Here is a 26,680-nt window from a genome sequence, read left to right as displayed (position 1 = left end):
TACAAGAACAACAAAATAAAGATGACCATAATACTACGGCTAGTACAACAACAAACATCAAGAAGCCTAAACCCTCGACAAGCATGACAATGCTCCTACCCAACTAACCTTCTACCTTAATACGCGCTCTCCACACCCTCCTATCTAAGGTCATGTTCTTGATAACCTAGTTGGAACTTGTAGATTAAAAGCAAAGAGGATTGGTTTCCGAACGGAGTGATACATTTTGGCCAAAATCCTGGTTGACCTACAAAGAACCAATCGCTTCTTGTTACGTAATATACAATCACATTTATAAAAGCAAGTCATATACCATTCTGTCTAGTCTGTGTTGTTGCTCCCAGAAAATGTAAAAAGGGACAAATCCTCCGAGCTGATTTGAGAACTTTAAACTGTCTGAACCATGAAGATCATCGATGAACCATCCAATCGATATGATGCTGGTGATAAATGAGAAATCCACTAATTTGAAACCTCGTCGACGGAAACTAAATTGATCAAGTTCCATTTGAACGGGGCTATAAATTTACCTGCCTTGAGTTCGACTCCATAGATATATTGCTAATTTTGTTTGACAATCATCCAGTTAATTCACTTATTGGTGGGCGGTCCATTACGCTAGCGGCACTCTTGGCATTCATTTGCAGCCGTGGATCTATATCAGGCAATTTGGGAACCTGCAATCATGCAGATTAAGAAAATGAAACAGGAAAAAAACTAAAAAGAAGAAATGAAAGGAAGAAAGAAAATCAAGAGTTACATAATCACCGAAATAAATAACTTAGCTTAAGTTGGGATCGTCTGTCTTTCTTTAATTACTTCCTCCGTCCCATATAGTTGATAACTTTCACTTTTGCATGCTTATTAAGAAATCATAAATAAGAAGGATATACTAATTTACCCCTAAAGATACTTCTTCAAACTTTTACAAACTTATTTTTACACTTCAAAGAGTATTAATTATAGGGGTAAAATGAGAAAATTGTAATTAATTTTATTTTTGATTTAGTAACTAGTAAGTGGATAAATAATTTGGGACATGTATTTGTAATAAGATAATCAACTAACATATGATGGAGAGAGTATATATATCGGTGCCTAGATGTGTGCCCATTACACTGTAATACTCGATTCTCAACCTTGAATGGTAAATATTTAGTTGAGACAGAGAAAGCGCAAATGGCCGCTCAAAAAATATGCAAGCACTAGTGCAATATGGTTCCCTTAAATAGTGCAAGCAAGAGATGACTTGTCTCTAATAACATGCGCACCTGAGCTAACAGATCAATCGTTCTCCGTAGAAGGCGAGCCAAATCTCCTTCATCCATTGCACAATCCATCATAATCTCTTTCCAAGTAAGACCAGAAGCCCAGGCTTCAACCATGCCAGTGAATTGGCTATCCAAGCAGCAAGGAATCTGTGATATAGCAAGTTTGTTCCACATTAACGAAGTGCAAAGCCAACTAGGAACATGTAGTAAAGCAGGCCCCATTCCGACTTTGAAAACTCACATTTACTCCATGCTTCTCCTGAAGCTCTAGAAGTGAGCTTTTTTGTTCTTCCAGTAAGTCTATGATATTCAAGACAGTGGCAGAGGGTTCATAAACGAAACTGCAGACAGAAGATGTTAATCAGAGTTTTTCTTTCCAGCACAGAGGTTTATAAAACATTGCCAATCACGTAGAAGCCAACATAACTATGATGAACTGATACTAGAAGTTCATTAAACAATTGCTTTGATTTCTGCAGTTCTTTTTCAAAATTCTAGCGGATCAGAGTATAAAGCTTGGCAAGAACTCAGCATTAAATTCTGTACTAAATGAAGTTGCAAGCAGTTGTCTCAGATGAATTGCAGCCAAATTTTTAAATGGTACAACAGATAAGAACCTCTTTATTTCAAAGACACAAATATTTCTTAGGCAGTACCTAACACCTTAGGTTGCTCGAACTCGGGTGTGGATATAAAGGTATGGAACTAGAGGTCGGACCCTTCATGATCTATAATAAGTCAGCCGAAGAAATAGCTAAATTACAACTAGAATATTTTGGACATTATAGATATTAGTAAGATACTAGAGATTTAATTCAAACATAAACGTTCCTAGAAGGTGGTTGCATAGATTAAATTCTCTTCTAATATTTAAAATACATGTACAACGTACGAAATTTGTATAAATATAAAGGCTATTCCCCTTAATTTTATTTTAAAATTTGTCTTTTATTTAATGCAATTAATTTTATAAATAACTTAGCTAAAATTTAATTTATATTTGTAAGTTAAAAGTTTTGGGAAAAAAAATATAAAGTTTATATTTGTAACTTTAGAGCTTTGAGAAAAAATAAACTTTAATAGTTTAACTTTATAAAATTGAGAAAAGTTTTGTGAAAACTATAAGTTTTTAGAAGTTTAACATTATAAAAAAAAAATTATAAGTTTCGAAAAAAAAAAAACTATAAAGTTTTATTTGAAAAAAAAAAATAAAGTTTTTATCTAAAAAAATGTTTTTATATTAAAAAAAAAACTTTAAAATATAAAAAGTTCTTTCAAGTTTTAAAAACTGTTTTAATAATTTTAAAAGCTATTTTTATAATAAATATGTAAGATTGGTACCAAAAGTGTACATTTTATTCATCTGAGAGCTACAAATTTATAGTACAGGAAAGCAAACATAACAGAATCAAATCGTTTGATTCTAGCAGATATGACAATCAAGATGTGATCTTTTTGATCTGATTACCTAAATTATCTACAACAAATCAGATATGATCAGTGGCGGTGCCAGGATATTCACTAAGGGGGTTCATAAGTGAACATACGAACCAACCGAAGAGGGTTCAACATCTAATATATATATACATAAAAAATAATTTTAACCATGCATATACAGCATAATGTTTTGCCGAAGGGGGTTCGGCCTCGGCAAAGGGTAGCTCCACCCCTGGATACGATTTTATCAAATCAATTAAGATCCTACAAAATCAAATCTTAAATATTCAAAAATCAACACTCACCCTCAAGTTGGCATGTAAATATCTGTCATGCCTAACTTGCTTACAAGAATTTTAAATTTTGATTCAAACAAGCCTTTTGTGAAAATATCTGCAATTTGCTGATCTGTTAGGATGAAAGGCATGCACACACTTCCTTCTTCAATCTTCTCTTTTATGAAGTGCCTATCAACTTCAACATATTTTGTTCTATCATGTTGAACTGGATTGTGAGCATTACTTATGGCCGCTTTATTGTCACAGTACAACTTCATTGGTAAGCCAAACGGTTTTTTGAGTTCTTCCATAATCTTCTTGAGCCAAATCATTTCACAAATCCCATGGGCCATAGATCGGTATTCAACTTCAGCATTACTGCGAGCTATAACACTCCGCTTTTTACTCCTCCGGGTCATTAGATTTCCCCAGATAAATGTACAATATCCAAATATGGACCTCTTGTCAGTAGTAGAACCTGCCCAGTCTGCATCTGTAAAGCCTTCAATGCCCCTATGTTGACTTTTTCTGAAAAATAATCCTTTCCCCGAAGAACTTTTTAGATATCTTAGGATCCTGTAGATCGCTTCTCGGTGCTCTTCCTTTAGGGAGTGCATAAATTGACTGACTAAGCCTACAGAAAAAGCTATATCAAGTCGAGTATGTGACAAGTAGAACAACTTCCCCACTAGTCTTTGATATTGACTACGGTCAACTGTATTTCCTTCTTTATTTCTGAATTTTATATTCGGATCAATGAGTGTTTCAGCTGGACGACAACTACTCATTCCCGTCTCTCTTAGAAGATCTAGTACATACTTTCTTTATGACACCATAATGCCTTCTTTTGATCTCACTACTTCTGTGCCAAGAAAATCTTTCAACTAACCTAGATTTTTAATGTCAAACTCCGAGGCCAACTGTTTTTTTAAATTCTCCATTTCGGACAAGTCATCTCCTATAAGTATAATATCATCAACATATACTATCAGAATAGTTGTCATTCCCTTAAGAGAATGTCGAATGAACATGGTATGATCTGTTTGCCCTTGAGTATACCCTTGTTTTTTCACAAAATGAGTAAACCTCTCAAACCAAGCTTTTGGAGATTGTTTGAGCCCGTAAAGAGATTTCTTTAGCTTGCACACTCTAGTTCCATACCTTTCTTCAAAACCTAGAAGAGGGTCCATGTGAACTTCTTCTTTGAGTTTTCCATTCAAGAATGCATTCTTCACGCCTAGTTGTTGGAGAGGCCAATCAAGGTTGACCGCAATGGTCAAAAGAACCCTTATTGAATTCAATTTGTCAACTGGACCAAATGTCTCAAAATAGTCAATCCCGTAAGTTTGTGTGAATCCTTTTGCTACCAAACGTGCCTTATACCTCTCTAGGGACCCATCTGATTTAAATTTGATGGTGAACACCCACTTGCAGCCCACTGCTTTCTTTCCTCAAGAATTGCCTCCTTACACTCGAGAATGTTCAAAGCATCCTGCACATTTTTTGGTATCTCCATTCCAGATAATTGAGAAAGAAAAACTATACAGGAAGGGGATAAATTTCTCTGACACAAAATTTGACATGGGATAGTTGGTGACTTTTCTTCTCCCTTTACGTTTGGCAATCAGAAGATCAAGGTCTAAACTAACAAAGGGTAAATCAGAGTTGGGTTCTGGAGAATTACCTCGTGTATCAATAAGATCTTGCGGGGCGGACATTTGGTTTTGATGAGAGTCCTTGATCTCTTTTTCTTGATTCCATTTTCTTCTCATGTAAACCTGTAATTCCTTCTTTTGTTCCCTGTTCTTGTCATTAATTGAATCATGAAAATGCTTTATTGCCTCAGTATCCATATTTTCATTATTTAAGTTGGGATCTCTTACCTTATCTAGGTTGTTATTACTAAAAAAATATTTCCTGTATCTATCATAAAACCTGGATCCTTTTGTTTCTCACATATGAGGTCAAGAAGATCTTTATCATCCCTCGAATCTTCACTATGTTTCTCCCCCTGTAGATGAGCTTCAAAAAACAGCTGTGATTCAAAAAAAGTGACATCCATTGTGACAATAACCTTTCTAATAATGGGTCATAACACTTGTAACCCTTTTGACTAGGGGCATAGCCAACAAAAACGCATTTTTTAGCACGTGAATCAAGTTTACTCCTATTATGATCCTGAACATGAACAAATACACTACACCCAAAAACTCTCAAAGATAGATCGGTTGTCAATCTAAAAGTAGGGAAGTATGTCTTGAACATATTGAAAGGGGTTTTAAAACATAGAACACGAGAAGATATCCTATTAATAAGATAGGTGGATGTCAGAAGAACTTCTCCTCAAAGAAATTTAGGGACTCCGCTTGTGACCATTAAGGCTTTAGTTACTTTCATAAGGTGCCTATTTTTTTTCTCCGCTACTCCATTTTGTTGGGTGTATCGGGACATGAACTTTGGTGCACTATTTCCTTAGAAGTGAAAAAATTGCTTAGGTGGTCATTAAGAAACTCTCTCCCATTATCACTCTAAAATATTTAAATCTTCTCATGAAATTGTGTGTCAACCATAACATTAAAAGCCTCAAATATATGTTTTACTTCCCCCTTGTCTTTCAATAGGTACACCCAAGTTAGTCTAGTGTGATCATCTATGAAACATACAAACCACCTTTTTTCATTTACGATTGCTATCCTAGAAGGTCCCCAAACATCACTATGGATTAACTTAAAGGGTTTTGTGGCATGGTAACTTTGGGATGAAAAAGATAAACGTCTGTGTTTAGCCATTTCACAAAATTCACATTGAAAAAAGGATGTAGTTTTATTCATAAACAACTGTGGTAACAAGAGTTTCAAATAATGAAAACTAGGATGACCAAGGCGATAGTGCATAACATGACTTTATTATCAACTAGAACAGAGTTCAAACAAGTTGAACTAAAATTTACTGAATTGCCGCCATCTTTAAGAAAATAGAGACCTTCAGACTCTCTAGCATTGCCAATCATCCTCCCCGAGACCTTGTCCTGAAATACATATGAAATATCGACAAGGATAGCACGACAATTAAGGATTTAAGTCAACTTGCTGATGGACAAAAGATTATGAGACAATTTTGGAACATGAAGGACATCAAAAAGAGGCAAAAAGGGTTAGTTTGACTGTCCTTTTTCCCAACAATTGTTAAGAAGGAACCATCAACAACTTTGACTTTTTTATTTCCTGCTAAAGGAGTATAAGTCAAGAAAAGATGGGAGTTCCATGTAATGTGATCACTAGCCCCTAGATCTATGATCCAAGAGCTTATATTAGTAGAATCTGTACTCATAAAAACACATGGTAAATTACCTGTTTGGGTAAAAGAACAAGTGGGAGTAGAGGGACTAGGTTTACTGGATTGGAGTTGAGATTGGAGAAGTTTGTGCAGTAGCTCTAGCTGTTCCTTGGTGAATAGTGGCATTTCTGAAGAAGATGTCAGCCCCGGTTCTTTGCTGGTACACTGAAAGGCTTAATTGCCATGGTTTTCTACCTTTTTTTGTTCCCGATGGGCGATTGTTCACGGATCTTCCAGCAAGTCTCACGAGTGTGCCAGTATTTTTTGCAAAAATCACACCATGGCTTCTTTTTCTTATCATTCTCATTTTTCGCAGCAACTAAAGCAGATGACTCTATATTTTTTTATTCCAGATTAAAATCTTTTTTTAGCATAACATTCCTTCTTGTTTCTTCACGCCTAATTTCAGAAAATACTTCCCTTAAAGTGGGCAGCGGATTTTTCCAATAAGTCGAGAAGGAAGTTCGTCAAAATCTTGGTTCAACCCTGCTTAAAATAGATATACCCTCACTTTCTTCCTTTTTCATTGCTTTTACGCTATCCTTCGAACATTCTCATTCATCATTATAGCATTGATCTAATTCTTGCCACAGGGAAACCATCTCATTATAGAAAAGAGTAACACTTCTCTCTCCCTGCCTCGATTTCCAAAGTTTAATTTTTAATTCAAAAATTTGAAAGACACGTAAGATTGGTACCAAAAGTGTACATTTTATTCATCTGAGAGCAACAAATTTATAGTATAGGAAAGCAAACATAACAGAATCAAATCGCTTGATTCTAGCAGCTATGACAATCAAGATGTGATCTTTTTGGTCTAATTACTCAAACTATCTACAACAAATTAGATATGATTTTATCAAATCAATTAAGATCCTACAAAATCAAATCTTAAATATTCATAAATCAACAAAATATAATTTAAACAAAAAAAAAATAACGTTAAACCCGGATTCTGGTTCAGGCCGACTCAGGTCCACACCGGTAGGGGTGTGCATCGGTCGGTTCGGTTTTATGTATTATCGGTTTGGTTTATCGATTTTTAAATATGTTAAACAAATAATCAAACCAATAAGATATTTTTTATTGGTTTTTAGTCCTTAACAATTCGATTTTCGATTTAACCGATAAGAAAATTATGCATAAAATAGAAATAGTAGCAACTGACAAGAAAAAAAATGAAATCTTATTTGCAGCAAAAATCCTACATGACGTATTTTATTTTACAAGAATCTTCAAGCTTGAATAAGTTTTTAGAAAATTGAATAGGTTTTATAGAAATGAAAGAGAAATATAGAGTAGGTTTTATAAAAAAGTAAGGATAAAGTGTAATTTGGAATATTCTTATTGGGTTATCGGTTTAACCAATAGCCCAATAAGAAAAAACCGAACCGAACCAATAACCCAATAAATTTTTTTTATAAAACCATTAAAAATCTGTTAACCTAATAACAATAAACCAATAATATTTTTATCGGTTCGGTTTTTGCACACCCTTACACACCGGTTACCAATAGACCAGGTCAGAACAAGGAAAATTCCTATATACCTGGTACCGGTTCCGGTACAATCACCAGCAAAGGGAACCCCGTTCTGGATCCAGCAGTCCCACTACTCGTCCCCTGACAGGCCTAATGTATATTTTTTAAGATTTAGGGATATGGATACTGGTGAAGGTATTCAGCTAAAAATAATTCAAATATCTAAAAATAGATTTATAAAACCTAAATTATGTGGAAATCTTCAGTAGAAAATATCTAAGAGGAGAATCCTGGAAAGGGAAAAGAAATAACATATAAATTTCTATATACAAGATATCCTATTTTCTTCAATTTCACCTTATCTTTTGTTTTGATTACAAAAATCATTGAATCTGTCTGAAATTTCTCTGTCAATTTTGCTCGAACTACCCAACTCTACTAACCAAATTGGCTACGGATCTCACACCCACACCCGTGTTGTGTCGACACGGGTGCAGCACCGGAAGTGAACAGTCCGAGTAATATAAACTATCACAGCACAACTATCCAGCTATAAAATAAAGCAACTAATCTCCAAACTGCAGCATCCTCTTGAGGTCAAGCACAAGTAAAACAAAATGGCATCTAAACTATGGTTCACATCCTTATCCAACAAAAATTCTGGAATCACCGGAACAAAAGTTACACAACAAGAGAGAAGCAAGTGTAATTCGAGTGTAGTAAAAGTGAAATATTGTCCCTTCTGTAAGATAGCTCTAAAGGTACTGTCTTTTGCCAACCATTTCTACCATCTAACTAGATTATATTGCATAAAATTTCAAATCAAATCAAATGGAATTATCTCTCCGAGGAAATTAAAATATGTATAATTTACTCCGCAAAAATTTTCCACACTAGATTTCAGTTGGATATCCAAACTCCTACTTAATATAATCTTTCAAGACAGCATCAAATGTGGTAAGAAATACTTAATGAACTCACAGACTCATCGAGGATATGAACAGATCAACTAGAATCTGCAGAGCCTAAAAAGGCTAAACTATGAGCATGAGCGTAAAAGGCTAAACTATGAACGTGAAGCCTAAAAAGGCTAACATTTTTATCAACAACTAATAAGATAAACATATAACATTATGAGCTTAAGGGAATTAGTTGGTGCAAATGACAAATGCCAGAAACTACGTTTGCCGACGTAGGATAGAGATCATTCCGCAAGTTTAGTGACTCTTTTTCATGAGTTCCAAAAAGGGATACTTGTGGATCCTTGCTAGCAAATCATGTCATGTCATGTCCTATGCCCAACAAGGTATAGGATGGCTTAGATGATCGGGCCGAGATCAGACTCCATGCGCTCACATGATGGTTATGTCGGTTCACCGCTTGCTCCCGCAAATAACTAAATAGATTAATTCATTCACTAAAAATCATTATTTCAGCTTACGCTCTTGCCCCTTTTCAGCTTTATCTACTCAGCTCCTTTGTATTTCCATGCTTTATTACTTTCTTGTGTAGTTTTATATGCCAATACAAGTGGCGCTACATCATTTCCTGATGTAGGTTCCGACATCCAGACTCGTGACTAGGAGCAACATTAGGATTATCATCTTCTGCTATTGGTAAGCCTCCTTTCTACCAGGGGCAAGTTTAGATATGATGATTTCTTTATGTTCCTTTCAATATAGAAGTATGTTGGGGCCTTGTCCCGACAGTTATTGTTACTCATTAGAGGCTCCACTGATTAGTTTAGTTGTCAGACAGATTTTATAATTTTCATTCTTATTTGTCATGACTATTGGTATCACCAGGCATTAAGTGATATTAATGAACATTGGTGAAAGTCTCTCCTTTAAGGAATCTTATTTCCTACTGTTTCCGATTTGATCATTACGTTAGATGTGATATGCCAGAACATTCACTCGTACTAGTAATAGTATCGGGTGCGTGCCATATCAAGGGCCTTGGCTCGAGGTGTGACAATCTCTTTACCCAAAATATAAGAAAAAACAAGGGAAGGGATATGCTAAGACAAAGAACAGCATTAGTCGACATTTTCTAAATAAGGACGAGTCCTTTATTTACAAGGTTGAGGAAATTCGCATGGAAAGGTGTATGCAAGAGCTAGAAAAACCTACCTAGTCAAACGTAAATATAAAGGCTATCCCAGAAAATATGGAGTTGAAATCAGACTGATAGAATTCTATACCTTGAGGACAAAGATTCTACCTGTTATTTTTCCAGGGCCGAAGTCTAATGCCTTCAGAAACTAGACTACCACAGACTGCAGCAAGCTGTGCAGGTTTTAAGTCCAGCAACAATTTATTTCGAAGAACCATTGCAAGCCAAAGTTCATTTTCTCCTCGAATTGCAGCTGCAGTCTCACCTAGGGGGAAAATGACATGTGTATTGATATCCAATGCTCTACTTTCATGTATAACATTGCTGACCTGCCAGACATTGAGTGATAAGTAATTTCTCTGCTTTTTGATAAAAGAAACAACCTAACGAAGGGCTTCAATATCAACAGGAAAACCGTCTCAAGCAAGTCGCCAAACCAAGTAAAATAACATTGAGTCATGGATGCGTAATGCAGTTTCCAGAGTACATTCTATTTTTAAAAAAATTTCAACAAAGAATTGATTTAGTTATCCAGCACCGCGAAATCATAAAAATGTTCTCTCTACTCTTTCCCTTTATAATGTACTTCCTCTATTTCATTTATATGAAGCTATTGACTGGATTTGGAGTTTAAGATCTTTATTTGACTTTATATAGTATAGTCATGACAGTGGAAGAAAAATGAAACTTGGTTTGATAAACAAACCATCGCATCAAAAGTTTAAAGTAGGGATTACTTTTTAATGAATCTAAATTCTTGAAATTATGAAAATTGTACAGAAATTGATTGGCTTCAACCTTTCCAAAGTCCCAAAATGGGAAGTGCATATAATGTTAGATTGGAGGTTTGCGAAAGAGAATGCTGCTTCCCAAAAGATTCCCCCGATGACTACAGAAATACACAGTTCACTGAACTAAACTATTCATTCTTTCCTGCTAATTAGCAAACATTTCTGAACTTCCAATAACAAAGTAAATCTCCAAACGAATCCCCAGAAAATGATGGAGGAGACCAACAAGAATAAGTTCTTAAGAATAACATCATGGTTAATTGTTCTCTTTCCATTTGGGTCAAAGATGGTCCCTAAAGCATAGTGTTTAAGTACATAGGAGAATACTAGCACGCTTGAGGATAAAACAGATTTTACATAATAGGGTGAGCATGAACATTCTATCATGACCAATATGAGGATGTTGTAGCAGAAATAATGGGCTAAGGATGAAAAGTTGCACTACACGAAGTATAATCAACGGCATGTAACAAGAATATAAGCAGTAATATACCTGCAGAAATTCCTTCCAACCAGTTGGCTCAATCTGCTCTATACGAGCAATCAAACGCTTAGACCTAACCTTCAACCGCTGAATCTTTTCCTCAGTGAACTTAGCTGAATCCATTATCTTCTTATACTCTTTATAGCCCTTTGTATAAGTTATCCTTTTATTCAAACGAGAGACCTTATTCCTTTGGTCCTTGTAGCATTTTACTGCATCATTGTATGCTTGAGATAATTGCAAGACCTGATAATACATCAGCAAGAAGATTTTTGAAGCGTACAAGTTAAGCTCAATACCTTGATGTCTTACACGGTTTAAGACCTAAAAGAAAGCAAATGCTATATCATGCAATGCTAGTTTTTAATGACATGCTATGCTTTTGTAAGTAGACGTGTGCAAGAGAGAGACACATATAAGTGATTCTGACGACCTACTGACATAACCAAATTTGCCATTACCAGGCTATATGGCAATACAAAAGTTTCATACTTTAACCCTTTTTTGGGAGAATGGTAACTTTGGTATATATAACAGCACAAACAGTGTGCTGAAAGTCCATATACAAAGTCCAAAAAAAAGGACAGGAAATAAACATGCCTTGTTCATTTTACGAGGAATCCATATGTCTAGCATGGCTCATCATCATTTACACGTTAAGCATAAATCCGCAGTTTTAAGTAACGATGTCAAGGGTTGTGACAGGAAAACTTTTGCGGCGGTGGTTTAAGTGACATTCATCCATGGCAGCTGATCTACAGGACCAGCAAGTCTATGTTAGTGTCTCTAGTTCTTACCTCTGGAACTTGTAAAATAAATAATGACGAGAGTAAATCTGGTATTCTTTGCAAACTAGATATTGAGAAAGCTTCTGATCAACTCAATTGGCATTATCTTATCTTAATTCTAAGGCAAATCGGGTTTGGTGAGAAGTGGATTAAGTGGATAGCTTTCTGTATTTCTACCATGAAATACTCTGTTCTGATCAACTCCAACCCAGTTGGTTTTTCCCCCTCAAAAAGGAATTAACCAAGGGGACTCTCTCTCCCCCGTTCTTTTCATCCTAGCAATGGAAGGTTTAAGCAGAATGCTCACTAAAGCCAAAAAGCTTAACTGGATAAAAGGTTTGGACGTAGGGAAAGCTCCAGGCGGTCTTGTAAACATCTGCCATTAGTTGTGTAGATGACACACTCATCTTTTGTGAAGCAAAGGAATGTCTGGTATTGCACCTAAACCTCAGATTTCATATGTTAAAATCTTATCAGGGTTGCATATTAACATACAAAAGAGCATCAACTATCCTGTTAAATGTTAATGAAGTCCATATTCGTAACTTAGAATCCTTGGCTAGCATACTATGTTGTTCCACTGGTTCTCTTCCTACAAAATATCTAGGTCTGCCTCTTGGTGCCATAAATCGGCTGACGTATGGGGTGGAATCATAGACAGTGTCCTTAACAGCCGACCCACATTTTTTGTCCCTTCTCCCTATCCCAAGCAAGATACTGTTACAAATTGATAAGTTAAGGAGAGACTATCTATGGGAAAGAAACCACAAAACTAACAAATTCCATCTAGTAAAATGGCCTGCACTCACTCTTCCAAAATACCTTGGAGGATTAGGTATCAGGGGAACCTTGCAGGCCACAAGAAGTCCCTGCTCATGAAACAACTATCTATGTCAATATCGAAGATGATGCTCTCTGGAAAGAAGTGGTTTCTGCTAAACATGGAGTGCGATCACACTGGTCCACCACTGTATCCATCAATAGATGCTTCATGAGGCAGCAAGCTTATGAGACTAACATCTATTCTTTCATTGTCCCATGGCTGCTGATTTCTGGAACTTATTTTTTGCTATTTTGGTCTCAGTTGGGTCATGCCTGTTAGTTTAAGGGATGCCTACATTAGCTGGAGCTCTTGGAAAGTTGATAAATCCATCAGGCAAGTTTGGAGAATGATCTCAACTTGTTTTGGTGCGCGTGGAAGGAGAGAAACAAAAGGTGCTTTGATGGAAAATCAACTCCAATCCCACAGCTTAAGGCCATCTGTCTTTTATCTTTATGTAGCTGGGATAGCTTACTCCCCGTTGACTCTCATGTCAAACTTTGGACTTTGTAAGCTCTTTAGTCATTGCTTAGGACACTTGTAAATGAACTTACAAGTACACTACTTTTGTAGTTTCTAACTTGCATCTCCTAGATGCCTTTATAATGTTTCTTACTTCAACATAAAAAAACAATGATGAGAGTAACACAAGGAACAATATAATCAGGGGTCCTAAGTTCTAACATTTAAAAGTTCAGCCAAAAGAAGAACCACAGGCTGTCATTACATCCAATGGCATTTCATCAAGAAAAACTAATTGGATGTAAAACTTCAGACAACCCAAAGTGTATAACAGTTGCAACTCTAACCACAGTACTATATGTGGATAAAATCTCAAAATAGAGAACATCAAGATCTGCAATACCACTGCTAAAGCAAGAGAGTATTATTCTTGCTCACTCTTTATAGTGACCAGTCCTGAACACAGCAAAGAATGTTCTATCTACCTAAATACATCTCAGTATATAAGGTCCTTATGAACCCATATAAGAATATTTATTGGCTAGGAAAAAAGAAATATTTTACTAATAAACGACTGTGTAAGATGGAAGATCGCGTATTCGACACGTTGATGTTTCTCCATCTTCCCTCCTTCCCATCCCCTGAACCAGAAATAAACATGAAATGAAAAAGCAGATGCTAATAATTATCAACTTGAGGAGGAAATGCCCCCATTAGATAAGAACCATCCAGCATAAGAAAAGCAATCACACACCCGAAAATGGAGTTGATAGACAGGGTACCTCGTCATCTTCAGATAGACTACTCAAGACTGGCACATTTAAACTCCACGACCATGTCTCCAAAGAACCTTCCATACACCATAGACCTCCAAATTCAGACACAGCTAACTTCTGCCACTGCATCTCTGTCTTGTCAAGAAGCTCAGCCATAATTTCACGAGGCAAAGCATCAGCAAGAGTTAAGGCAGTATTTGGAAAGCCTGTTCTGTAAACTGTTCTAATCCACTTCTCTGTGAAAAGATACCAAGAATTATCTGAACCAAGAGCCACATGATAACACGGCATAACACCTCTAACATCACCAAGTTCAAAATCTCCCACTGCTGCCTTTAATGCAAAGGCATCGTTGTCCCGCACCTGGAGAAAAGAAGGATTACACATTCCTACTACTGTATGGTAGGTAACCAACAAGAGAGCTTTTACTTTAACAGGATACTGCAGTACTATAATCTCAAACAGCTTTAAGAGGACTAGAAATTTGCATAGCAGACCAAACATAAAAATATTATATGAAATGTGTGAGAAACAAAGGAGAAGGATACTATTGAATTGCGTATTTTACATTATTATACTGAGGCGCTATTCATAGACACTACATTACAATCCATTTCCACGTAGGACGCTATATATAATCCTACTCCTATTCTAACACCCTCCTCAACCTGGTGCATACAAGTATGTACCGAAGCTTGTTACAGATGTAACTAATATGAGGACCAATGAAGGACTTGGTGAAAATATTTACAAGATGATCACTCGACGTCACAAATTTTGTAGTAATATCCCCTGAGAGTATCTTAATAGACACGACATTATAATCCTTTTCCACATAGAACTACATGCAATTCTATTCCTATTCCTATTCCTACAACTACAACAAAAAACCCAATGTATTCCCACCAAGTGAGGTCTGGGGAGGGTAAAATGTACGCAGTCCATACCGCTACCTCCGAAGAAGTAGAGAGGCTGTTTCCGAGAGGCAATTCTATTCCTATTCCTATCCTAACAAAATGCACTATAATAATGACCATTTATTCACTCAATTTAAAGGAGAATGCATAAAACATAAACCAAATGACTTAGAAGATATGAAAGAGGGAAAGGGAGAGACTCCTAAGATATTTAGCTCCTTAGAGTCTAATATAAACTCCAACTGGCTTGGGATCGAGGCATAGTTGATTGATTGATTGACCGATTGATCTTAGAATAAGAGTAAATATTTAAGATTAGTGATACTATGATGGCAACATGAACCCCCACACTTAAGTCAGAATAGGAGAACATAGCATAAAAATTAAAAGTTTTACAAACATGGCAAACTGCAAGAAATTATACAATTTATCAAACATGTCACCTATTAACTTTAACAACAAAGAGCAAGAGCTGCCTTAAGGTCTTAAACAAAGCTTTCTACTTGTTGCAACTGAACAAAGCACCTACAATAGAGCTTTCTACTGTATGCAACAAGATGTTTACAGATCAAATGTCGAGACACAAGCTAATTGCATCTACCGAGGCCCACTGCAACTAGAGGTAAGCATCAAGCAATGTCCTGTTGATGACACAAAGCTTCCATATTTACTGTTATGAAGCCCCAAAAAAAAAGGGTCACATGAAATGCTTACCATACTTTTAAGCTTTTCAGTATTCAAAGTATCAACCTTCCCCAAATAAACTGCAGCAACTAAATGTTGTACCCCGTCATTGTCGGTATACTGCAAAGAAATGAATGGAAGGTGTCCATCTTCTAGCTCCTTTAATAAAGGTTTCAACGACAACACTTTTTCCAGCTCCGTTTTTCTTCGCAACTCAGTTCGACGACGCTTTCCAGCCTAGAAAAGGTAGACAAAATGACCATTAAAAGAATGTCTTCATGATGCTTTTAAAGTTACTATAGCTGGAAGTAGTGGTTGGAAACAGCATAGGACATGCTGAAAACTGGATTACTTTTCAACAGGATGCCAACTAGAAAAGACACTCAGGGTGTGTTTGGTATGAAGGAAAATGTTTTCTATGGAAAATGTTTTCTTGGAAAATAAGTTAGTTTCTTACTTATTTTCTTATGTTTGGTTGGCGAGTGAAAAATATTTTCTAGTATTTGGTTGGTGAATGAAATTTTTTTTTTTCAGAAAATACATTTTAGTAATTTAGCAAAGGTAGAGAAATACTTTTTATAAAAATAATTTTTGAACCCGAAAATACTTTTTTTGGGTGTGTTCAATACGGAGGAGGAAAACATTTTCTAGGAGAATAAGTTGTTTCTTACTTATATTCTTGTGTTCGTTATACAAGTAGAAAAATATTTTCTAAAAGTATTTGTATATATTTAACAAAAAACAATGAGACTAAATAGGGTAAGAATGGCGGAGTAAGAAAAAAAATTAAAAAATTTTAAAAAGTAAATTAAAAAATTAAATCTTTTTTTTTTTTTTTAAGGGGAGTTGGTATGCAGGTAGGTGGGGGGAGGAGGGGGGTAAGAAAAAAACTTTTGAGTTTTTTTTTTGAAAAAAATTAAAATAATATTTTTTGGGGAGGGGAGGGGAGGGGCGGCTAGTGGGGTTTGGGATTGAGGTAGGGTGTGAGGGTGGGGTAAGAAATAATATGATTTTTTTAAAAAAAATATTTTTTTTGGAAGGAGGGAGGGGGAGGGGGAGGTGCTGGGTCGAGTAGAGAGCGGGTAAGAAAAAAATTTGAATTTTTTTTTTTTTTAAATAAATATTTTTTTTGGAAGGGGGCTTGATAGGGGGTGGTGGGTCAGGGTAGGTGATGGGGTAGAATTTTTTTTTTTTTTAGATATTTAAAAATAAATTAAATATGTCTTTTGGATGGGTGGGGTGGGGGTAGAGGTGATAGGGGATTGGGTGTCAGGGTTTAGGGGTGGATGATTTTGAGAGTTGTATGAATAACTTGAGACTGAAGTTGAAAAAGAGTTTTGGAAAATGTTTTCCTTACTTTTTGAAGGAGAACCTTGGAGTAACTGATAAAGTTGCTGCCATGTGACCAGGAGGTCACGGGTTCAAGCCTTGAAAACAGCCTCTAGCAGAAATGCAAGATAAGGCTGCGTACAATACACCCTTGTGGTGGTACCCTTTCCCGGACACCGCGCATAGCAGTAGCTTTAGTGCACCGACACAACATACCCAGCTTGATCCCACAAGTGGGGTCTGGGGAGAGTGGGGTGTACGCAGACCTTACCCCTACCTTTAGACAAAGAACCTTGAAGAGTATTTTTCAAAAAAGAAAGCTAATAGTTTATACTGGACAATTAGGTAGAAGTAGTTTAACCATACGAATTGGCTCTCTACAGGTTTTTGAGGTCAGAAAGTAAACTCGTTTTGTTTTGGATAAGCAATATGAAAAAAGAATGTTCCTTTGCCGGTAAACGAACTGTTTAATTTGAGGCAACAAAAGATCAAGAGCAACAGAATGAAATTACTCTTAATTCTTCCCGGAGTTCAGAAATCTCCTGATATTGTGACGGCGTTAAGATCTTCTTGCTCTTTCTATCAATCGTTTCGTCACTGATTTCTGAAGTGAGTGTCTCTATTTCCTTTTCTATTCTAGCAAGCTCATCTTTTGCGGCAAGCATGACATTGCTTCCCACATAATTACCAAAACTCTGCTCAATTAACTTTCTTGATTCTTCCAAAGTTCGCCCCGCTCGTGTGACTTTTATTTCATCTAACTCAGTTGATCTCCGGGTAACTTTGGACCCCTGGAGGATAAGAAGACATAATATCATGAAATCAAAAATAAAATAAGTCGAGCAGGCCCAGGTTGAAGTACGTACCGCTACGAGATTAAGTACCATTCCATACGAGGCGGTAAATTGTGAAACAAGAGGTTGCAGCCCAGAAAAAAGAATTTTGCAGCAATCCTCAGGCCCTTCATACGGAGTCTGAACAAGAACCACGTGACCCTTTTCATCAATACCTCTACGACCTGCACGACCAGCCATTTGGAATAACTCATTTGACTTTAACTGAATTCGTCCACTATCACCCCTTTTGCTGAGAGATGAAATGACAGCTGTTCTGGCAGGCATATTGAGGCCAGCAGCAAGTGTTTCAGTAGCAAAGACAACCTTTACTAGACCTCGCTGAAATAACTCTTCAATGAATGATTTCCAAAGGGGGAGACAGCCAGCATGATGTGAAGCCACTCCTCGGCGGAGGCCTTTCACTGCAGATACACGCACAGCGTCAGGGTATTTAATACGGAACCTCTTGAGTGCCAGTTCAACTTCACTCGTTTCACACTCATCCAGTAACCTGCAGTCTTCAAGATATTGGACAGCTGCATCACATCCTTTCCTGCTAAAGATGAACCAAACTGCTGGAAGCATATCCTTTGCCTTTAGATGCCACAGTGTGTCTATAATTTGTGGTACCTGAGAATATGAAATTTGTAACTAAATTTTGCCAAGATAGTCATATCTTTAAGTTACTTGTCAGGAAAATTTCAGAATATAAGTTAATTGACAGTTTACTCTATGAAAATGATAATTTTTTTGATAAATTCTGTAGAAATAATGATGCTGCAACAAATTATCTAAAAAACAAAAGGACGATAACATTGTAAAATAAACTTCGTACTTATTAAGCTTCTGTGCATACCTGTGAACGGCGAATATTACTTATATCATTCTTTGAAAGGGGACGAACATCATTTTCACGCCTTCTTGATTTTCTTCTTAGTTCACTTCCGAATTCATCATACTGTAAGTAGTTGAGTGACAGCTTCCTGCACAATCAGACGCACAGTTGGATCAAGGTAATTAGAAATGAGAACTCCAGCATCTTCTTGGGTAAGTAATTCATTCTTGTCCTCAAAACACTACAGAAAACATTCCACGCCACTATGATTTTTTTCCCCATGCCACCACAGATTTTTTTTCTCTGCCAATCCATCATATGTAGGTGAAATATAGCTCTTTAAAAATTTTGTAGATACAATCTTTTGAACTTCAGAATGGATTTTCCCACTCTCAAAAAATCTTTTGAAAACATATAATTAATTTAAGTATCTCCTGTGAAAGAGAGAACAGTAGCTCAACATCTTAAACTGAATGAACTAGTACCTGAGAATCAGTAGTTTACCAAGATAATGATTTTGAATCATGCAAATGTTATGACCTTAGAGAAATGTAATAACAAGTCAAGCAATACATGCTACAAGTTATTCCAATGTTATCAAGGAAATCAAGTGCAAATTCAGAGAGTGATATAAGTTCCAGAAACAAAAAATTATGCAAGACATCGTCACTGCTAAACATACTGGGTATGTTGTTGTTGTAGTTATCACTGATAACATAAGAGGAGAAGATCAATGAGAGATTCAAGGGGAAAATCCTACCTATTCATGCTTGTTCCTTTGTTATCAAGAAGAGGTAATAAAGCTGTCTTTGTGGAGAAGTGCCAAGTCAACGGAACTGGACGCTTGGTTGATGTTACCAACTCCGTCCTACCATGAATCTTGAAAGATCGTCAAATTAGAGAAAAGAAAACACAACTCTAGTAAGGCCTAGATCAAGTTAAACTTTCGCAGCCAAAATCAGCATCATAGGTCATTTTACAATTGTGACAGTATCTCAGCATAATCAAACTAAATTTACAGACAAACATGTGATGCAAAAAGAAGTAAACAGCAGACATTGAAAGAAAGAGACACAGCATCCAAACTTTTTCAAATCTCCTTAGAGGGGAATTTCAGAGCAGCTTTTTCCTACGAAGAAGAAGGAAACTCAGGGCATCTTGAGCAGAAAAAGGGGGAAAATGAATCAAGAGAAGATGGAACTAACAAGGTGTTAGCTGGTAAAATTACGCCGCTGATAGTTTGATTACAAGGTCTCAAAGTTCACCTAATGTTACATCATAACCAGAGCAATCCACAAAATTTTTAAGTGCTGAAAATGTCAAGACATTAACTGAAATCAAACCAAACCAAAAAGCAACCAACCTATAGTTCATTAAAAATTCAAGTCTTCTCTCTTGTCAATGCCCAAGGTTCCCCAATAACCACCAAATTATTAAGGGGTTTACACTATTTATTACATTATAGAAGAAGTTTGATAAATCAACAATGAACATCAAATTATTCAAAATATAAAGATTACAATTATTCATCGCTGAGGTTCAGTTACTTCCCAAGAAGCCATTTATGGGAGATCAAGTAATAGAAAGTGCACTTCAAATAATTTCAACCCCCCAAAAAGATTTTTTTCTTAAAAAGTATGGAAAATAAGACTAGCCTCAAGAATGTCATAATCAAAAAAGTAACATATAATTTTGGTTCTAGTTAAATGGACAGTGGTTTAAAAGATGGCTTATGTAAGGAACAATCATATAATTTTGGTTCTAGTTAAATGGACTGGTTTAAAAGATGCCCCTCCACCCCACCCCCTGTTCTATAAATATACATACAGGAGCTAGACATTTGTGAAATGAGAAAAAAAGGACAAAAACTTTCTAAATTGTCGGAAAACAGAAACACTTAGGCTAAGTGAAGTTTCCAAATTACAATCATTATGAATTTGGTATACAGATATTCTTTATCCTTAACTTGACCACAATCAAATTCCTTAGTCAACAGTGTTGATCTTCATATATCTTTAATAAATTAAGATGCTTAGTAGCTTTTTCATCTATAAAAGTAAGAAAACTGAGTACTCAAACACCAGTCAGATTAATGCTTGTTTACTATTTGAGAACGGCGTGAGAGTGAATATCACTTAATATTTCTATTTAAAATACATATCCGAATTTTGCATTTTTACTTGTCATTGGTCTTTATGTTTTTGTCCTTTTTTTCAACAAGGTAACATTTGTATTGATGCAGTACTAAGGTAGTACTGAAAAGCCATATTTACAAGGAAATAATTACAAAATCTACCAAAAGAGAGTCAGACCTAAATGGTGCTTAAGACATCTAGGATTGCTTCAGTGTCACTAGAATACAATTTGGTGCACCAAAAACAGAATAGCAAAATACAGTTAAGTTTAATATTTTGGACAGAATTTCTTTTATCTTCAAAGCATCTATCATTTCTTTCCTTCCAGATGGTCCACCATATACATGACGGAATAATCCTCTATCTCTCTCTATTCCCTGCACCACTTCTTGCTTCCTCCCAGCTAAAAAGAGCATCGACAATCTTGCTTGGCATTGTCCATGCTATATCTCAAAATTATCAGATTTTATTATTTTGTTATTTAAACCATTTTATTTTATTCATGAAGGAGTGATATTTTGATTATAACACTTAATAGTTTATTGATTATTTCTTTAGGGAGGTAAATTGCATAGTATGATAGTCGTACATTTTAAGAAATTGTGATTTTTTTGTTGTTTGAAAGTTAAGATGTTAGAGTTGATTTGCATTCATAATAGCTTTAATATCATTACATTATTTCTATTTGTAAAATGATGTTAAAAGTTTTGTTTTTTATGAGTTTTAATCATGTTTTAAATTATTAAAGTATTTTTTATAATCTGTGTTATTATACTATTTTACTATATTATAGATTACGTAAATATATAGTAATAATATTTTACTATATTAAGGCGTAAGTCCCCGTCTTACGCCTCGCTCCGTGCTCTGTAAAACGCCTCACCCCAACTCCCAAGCTCCTGCCTTTTAAAACACTGAACATGACCTATTCTATCATATAATTGTACCAGTTCTCTTAAACTTTATAAAATTTAACCTGGCTAGATAAGAGATTTTAGCCCTAATGGATGCTCACTATCAAGACAAATTCATCTTTTTAGCTTCTACTACTATGAATGAAGATGAGACACTTCAGTTAAAATAACTTCAATCTGAATTGTACAACTTGGAGGCTGCAACAAAATTAAAGAACCCTGGAGAAGCATTTGACAGATAAACTTCATTGGATATACAAGCAATGGATATAGATAAATATAACTTTCAGTGCAATTGGAATCGGTTCACTGCAATACCTGGCCAATCCATCCAGCCAACTCATCTGGATTAGCAACAGTCGCTGAGAGACATATAAGTTGAACATCCTTTGGGCAATAAATAACCTTAAAAACAGAGGGGTGTAAATATAGGAAATTGGTATGTTGAGGCTGCTAACAAATTGAGAAGTAAAGAACTTGCACATTCAGGAGACACATACTATTTCTTCCCAAACAGTACCCCGAGATATGTCACTTAAATAGTGTACTTCATCCAAAACAATTACATCAACATGAAGAAGACCACCATCTGAGGAAGCAAGCCCTACGCTGCAGAGAGAAGTGTAATGGCGTAATAAATTTAGGAACGAACAAAACAAGTAAAACCTAGAAGAAAAGTCCCAACAGTTTTTTTAGGCATAATACATAAATGTGCCCTTTAACTTGGCCTCATCTAGCATCTATGCCCTCCAACTTTGGGTGTACACAAGTAGGCACTTAAGTTGGAGGGCATAGATGTCATCTAAGGCCAAGTCAAACCATGGTTATGTATTATGCCGTTTTTTTTTTTATCCTCCAAACCATTTTTTCCAACTTTTAAGAAATTATGTTTTCTTTGTTAACTGCTTATTGAGCCGGGGGTCTATTGGAAACAGCCTTTCTACTTCTTTAGAGGTAGAGGTATGGACTGCGTACATCTTACCCCCAGACCCCACTAGGTGGGAATATACTGGGTTTGTTGTTGTTGTTGTCTTTGTTAACTGCTTACTTAGCAATTATATTGCACAAATTTTAAATCTAGAACACGATACAGTTTTATGGATACATATTCAACTTTGTTTGAGTCGTTGAAATTTCTATACACGAAAGCTAAAACCAGATTGTCACATGCAAAAAACTTTTTTCCTTTTCAAGCAATCAGCATGCTAACTCAGTTTCTAGTAACTAATATGCAGCGGTATATAAACCCATTGAAATGTACCTCTGGTATAGCATATTTCGCAAAATCTCAGTTGTCATAATTAAAACCTGAGCATCTCTATTAACAGCTGAATCTCCAGTGAGAAGTCCCACATTACTTTCACCAAATGTCTCACTGTAAAGTACCACAAAATAAATCAAATCTCATAAACATAAATATCCTTTAGTGGGAAACATGATAAATTTTGATAAGAGGCAAATTATATAAAACACGGTATAGTAGAAGATATGGAGTACTCCATAATTTAGAAACATCCATACCAAAATTCTCGAAATTTCTGATTGGATAAAGCTTTCAGAGGAGTAGTATAGAATATTCTCCTTCCTCTTGCTACAGTAGCAACTGCAGCAGCTTCAGCAATCAAAGTTTTGCCGCTACTAGTAGGCGCAGACACCACAACAGATGAACCTCTCAAAAAAGCTTGAATCGACAATCGCTTCAAAATTTAACACAAAACATATCAACATAACTAGAAAATAAAAACAAAATTGATTATTCCCGGAAAAAATAAGAATGATGATAAAAACACGCCTAAAGTATTTGGATTTTTAACTTTCATAACTGAACTATTTGTTGTGTGAGTTTACTACCTAAACTATCACCTAAGATTTATCAAAAGACTCATTAATTATCTATAGTTCATTTTTCCTATTCTTACATGAAAGACTGTGATATTACAAGTAGAAAAAGTAAACTTAGCTGTGTAAGTTTCGTACCTAAACTATCACCAACTATTTATCAAAACACAATTATCAAAAGTTCATTTTTCCGATCCTTACATGAAAGATTGTGATATTTTAGGTAGAAAAAGTGAACAACTAATAGTTGAGCTGTATCTTTATAAATAATTGCTTATAGTTCAGATACGACACTCACACAACTGATAACTTCAGACAAGGGCGGACCCACATGTATCGGTGAGGGTGCACGTGCACCCGTTAACGTCGAAAAAAATTTCCGTGAATATATATATATACCTTGAAAAATTAGGATATACTTAATAGTGCACCCATAAAATAACAAAGGTGCACCTAAGTGCACTGGTCGAAGCCAGTGCTTCTCGCCCACGTAACCAGGGATCGAACCTGGGTTCTCACAACATTTTTTTAAAATTATTACTAAAATTATAACATCAAAACTGCTATGCTAGAATGGGGTTCGAACCCGCAACCACCTTGTACGGTGGACACACCTTGACCACTAAGCTACCACAATTAATTACTCAAAGAAGTTAAAAGTCAACATATTAATAATAAAGCTACTCATATTTATTCTATATATTTATTTTTTCACTACTAGTCATGCCATTAGCGACAAATTAAATATGATAATATCCCTTAATTGACACTGAAATTTCTGCTAACGTCTACATTAAGATAATATTAATGCACCACAGTATTATCAAAAGTAAAAATGGCAAAAAAACTTCAAGGTCCATTCTGTTTAAGCATAAAGTACAAATAAAGCGTGAGATGTAATGAAAAAAAGTATAAAGAAAAAAAATAATATAAATATATATCTAGCCCAAAACTAATAATATAAGCATGAACGACAAATATATGAATAAAGAAATTGACTTTTTTTTATAGAGTGAAATATCAATTGTTTAGTATTCGTCTCTCCAGAAAAATCTTATTGAAAAGGGAAAGCATGTTTTAGAAATTAGAACCTAAAGTGCACATTAAGCGAGGTGAGTGGCTTCCGGGCTTATATGCACTTTAGACAACACTGGTCCACCCACACACTTCAAATTCTGAGTTCGCCTCTGACTTCAGATACGAAACTCACACACTTGATCACTTCAGTAAGAAACTCAAAAAACCATAATACATTAGGTGCATTTTTCACTCTTCGCTCGAAAACAAAAACAAAAACATACCTGAAATTTGTCAATTCGAAAAGGATAAATAGAAGCAAGTTCATTAGCATCAATAATTCCATGACCAAACTCTCTAACATCAATCCGAAGATTATCAACTCTCTGCTTTTTCGATTCCTCAACGTTCAACACTTTATCAGTACTCTCTACTTCATATTCTTCATCTTCACTCTCTTCACCTCCATCCGATTCAACGTAATACACTTCCTCCTCTTCATCATCATCATCAACATCGTCATTATCATCGTCATCTTCATCATCTCCCTCATCTTCGTCTTCGTTGTCATTAATAAATCCATCACCAACTTTCAATGACTTTGATATAGAAGTACTCACTACTTCATTAGAAACTATGCCATACTCTTCTGCTGCTGCTTCATCATCGTTGTCATCGTCTTCGTCTTGCGATTCCGTTGGGAACACTGAGCTTGGGAACTTGTAGAAGATTCTAGAAGATCTGGAAGTGTACGGATTTTTATGAAGTGATTTGGGAGAGCAGAATGGTAGGGTTTTTTGTTTATAAGAGTTATTGGTATTGGAGGAAATGGAAAGTGAAGGGAAGAGGATAGGGAGTGTAGTCATGGCGGGAGAGAACCGTCAATTGAGAATTTGTACTTTCTAAAAGATGATTATAATTACTTATAGATAAACCAATTAAGGGCCGGGTCGGCCGGGCCTCTTGTAATTGGAACCCGCATGGTTTGATTTTCGGGTTTGGGGCAGGGGTTACAGGCAGAAAATTGCATGGCATAGAACTAAATACGAATAAGAGTGAATTTAGATATTTGATCTAATAAAAAATTCTTACTTTTTAAGTATAATACAAGTATTATTTTATTCCTTTACTCTTCAAATATATTTTTAAAATTTTTATATTTATTTATCTCTCAAATTTTATTTTTTATTATTTTTACTTTTTATTTTTTCTTTTAATTTTATTTTCAAATTTTAATTCATTTGTCTCAACCTTTATTATTTTCTCTTTTATCTCTTTTTCTTAAGCATTATCTATTTCTTTTTTTTAATTTTTTTAATTCATTTGTATTTAACCTTTATTTTTTATTTTTATCAGTTCTATTTTTTTTACCTTATTTTTCTCAAACTTTATTTTTATTTTTTCCTCTATTTTTTATTTTTTCAATTTTTTAAATTCTTCATTTTTTTCTTAATCTTTATTTTTTTCTTGCCTTTTTATTTCTCTATTTTGTTTGATCGTTTTTTTCTTTTTTCAGTTCTCTTTTTTTCCCTCATTTTTCTCAAATTTTATTTTTATTTTTCCTCTCATTTTTATTTTTCTCAATTTTTTAAATTCTTTGCTTTTTTCTTGATCTTTATTTTTTTCTTTCTTTTTTTTCTCAATCTTTTTTTATTTCTCTATTTTGTTTGATCATGTTTTCTTTTTTTCTCAACTTCTATTATATTTTGCTAATAAATAAAAAATTAGATAATCCGCAAAGGTATCTTCTTTTTTTGACATCAAAGCAAATTTAAGGGCATAAATTGTTGTTACGAAGTTCTTTGAAAATTCTTGAGATAAGTCGTGTCTCTAAGGTGAAAGTTGTAGAATATTTCATAAATAAATGCATAATGTGATAGTATCAACTCTTGCCCGTGGGGCATAATTTATTATTTGAAAGTCCTTGAGCTATGTCTTGCCTCTAAGGCAAAAGTTGTAGAACATCCCATAAATGAAGATATAACGTGGTAAAGTCAACTCTTGCCCGTGAGGCATAATTTGTAGTTTGAAAGTCCTTGAGCTAATTAAGTCTTACCTCTAAGGCAAGAGTTGTGGAACATCTCATAAATGAAAACATAATGTGGTAGAGTTAACTCTTGCCCGTGGGGCATCAT

General features: G+C 35.3%; 1 protein-coding gene across 9 annotated transcripts; it reads right to left on the bottom strand.

Moving 5' to 3' along the window:
• Window positions 1–25,624, bottom strand: LOC107847717 (DExH-box ATP-dependent RNA helicase DExH15 chloroplastic). Of its 9 annotated transcripts, none has more exons than XR_007046589.1 (18): window positions 24,830–25,616; window positions 23,211–23,386; window positions 22,951–23,064; window positions 22,190–22,298; window positions 22,008–22,094; window positions 19,401–19,519; window positions 18,662–18,788; window positions 17,836–18,435; window positions 17,482–17,760; window positions 15,671–15,877; window positions 14,046–14,402; window positions 11,203–11,439; window positions 10,027–10,247; window positions 1,513–1,612; window positions 1,272–1,418; window positions 531–677; window positions 314–440; window positions 1–264 (listed from the first exon to the last, which is right to left on the bottom strand). XR_007046589.1 is itself a non-coding variant. In XM_016692150.2 (17 exons), the coding sequence occupies exons 1-16, from the start codon at window positions 25,409–25,411 to the stop codon at window positions 579–581; spliced, it is 3,561 nt and encodes a 1,186-aa protein (XP_016547636.1). In that variant the 5' UTR covers window positions 25,412–25,616; the 3' UTR covers window positions 1–440; window positions 531–578. The 9 variants fall into 9 exon arrangements, 5 of the variants coding, with proteins under 5 accessions (XP_016547636.1, XP_016547638.1, XP_016547637.1 ...); XR_007046590.1 differs by having other exon boundaries at window positions 1–247; XM_016692150.2 differs by having other exon boundaries at window positions 1–440.
• Window positions 25,625–26,680: the final 1,056 nt, after the last annotated feature.

Source organism: Capsicum annuum, chromosome 11 (genome assembly GCF_002878395.1).
Source record: "Capsicum annuum cultivar UCD-10X-F1 chromosome 11, UCD10Xv1.1, whole genome shotgun sequence".
Lineage (NCBI taxonomy): Eukaryota > Viridiplantae > Streptophyta > Magnoliopsida > Solanales > Solanaceae > Capsicum > Capsicum annuum.
Note: the sequence above shows the minus strand (reverse complement) of the source record. Positions and strands in the feature narration are given on the sequence as shown.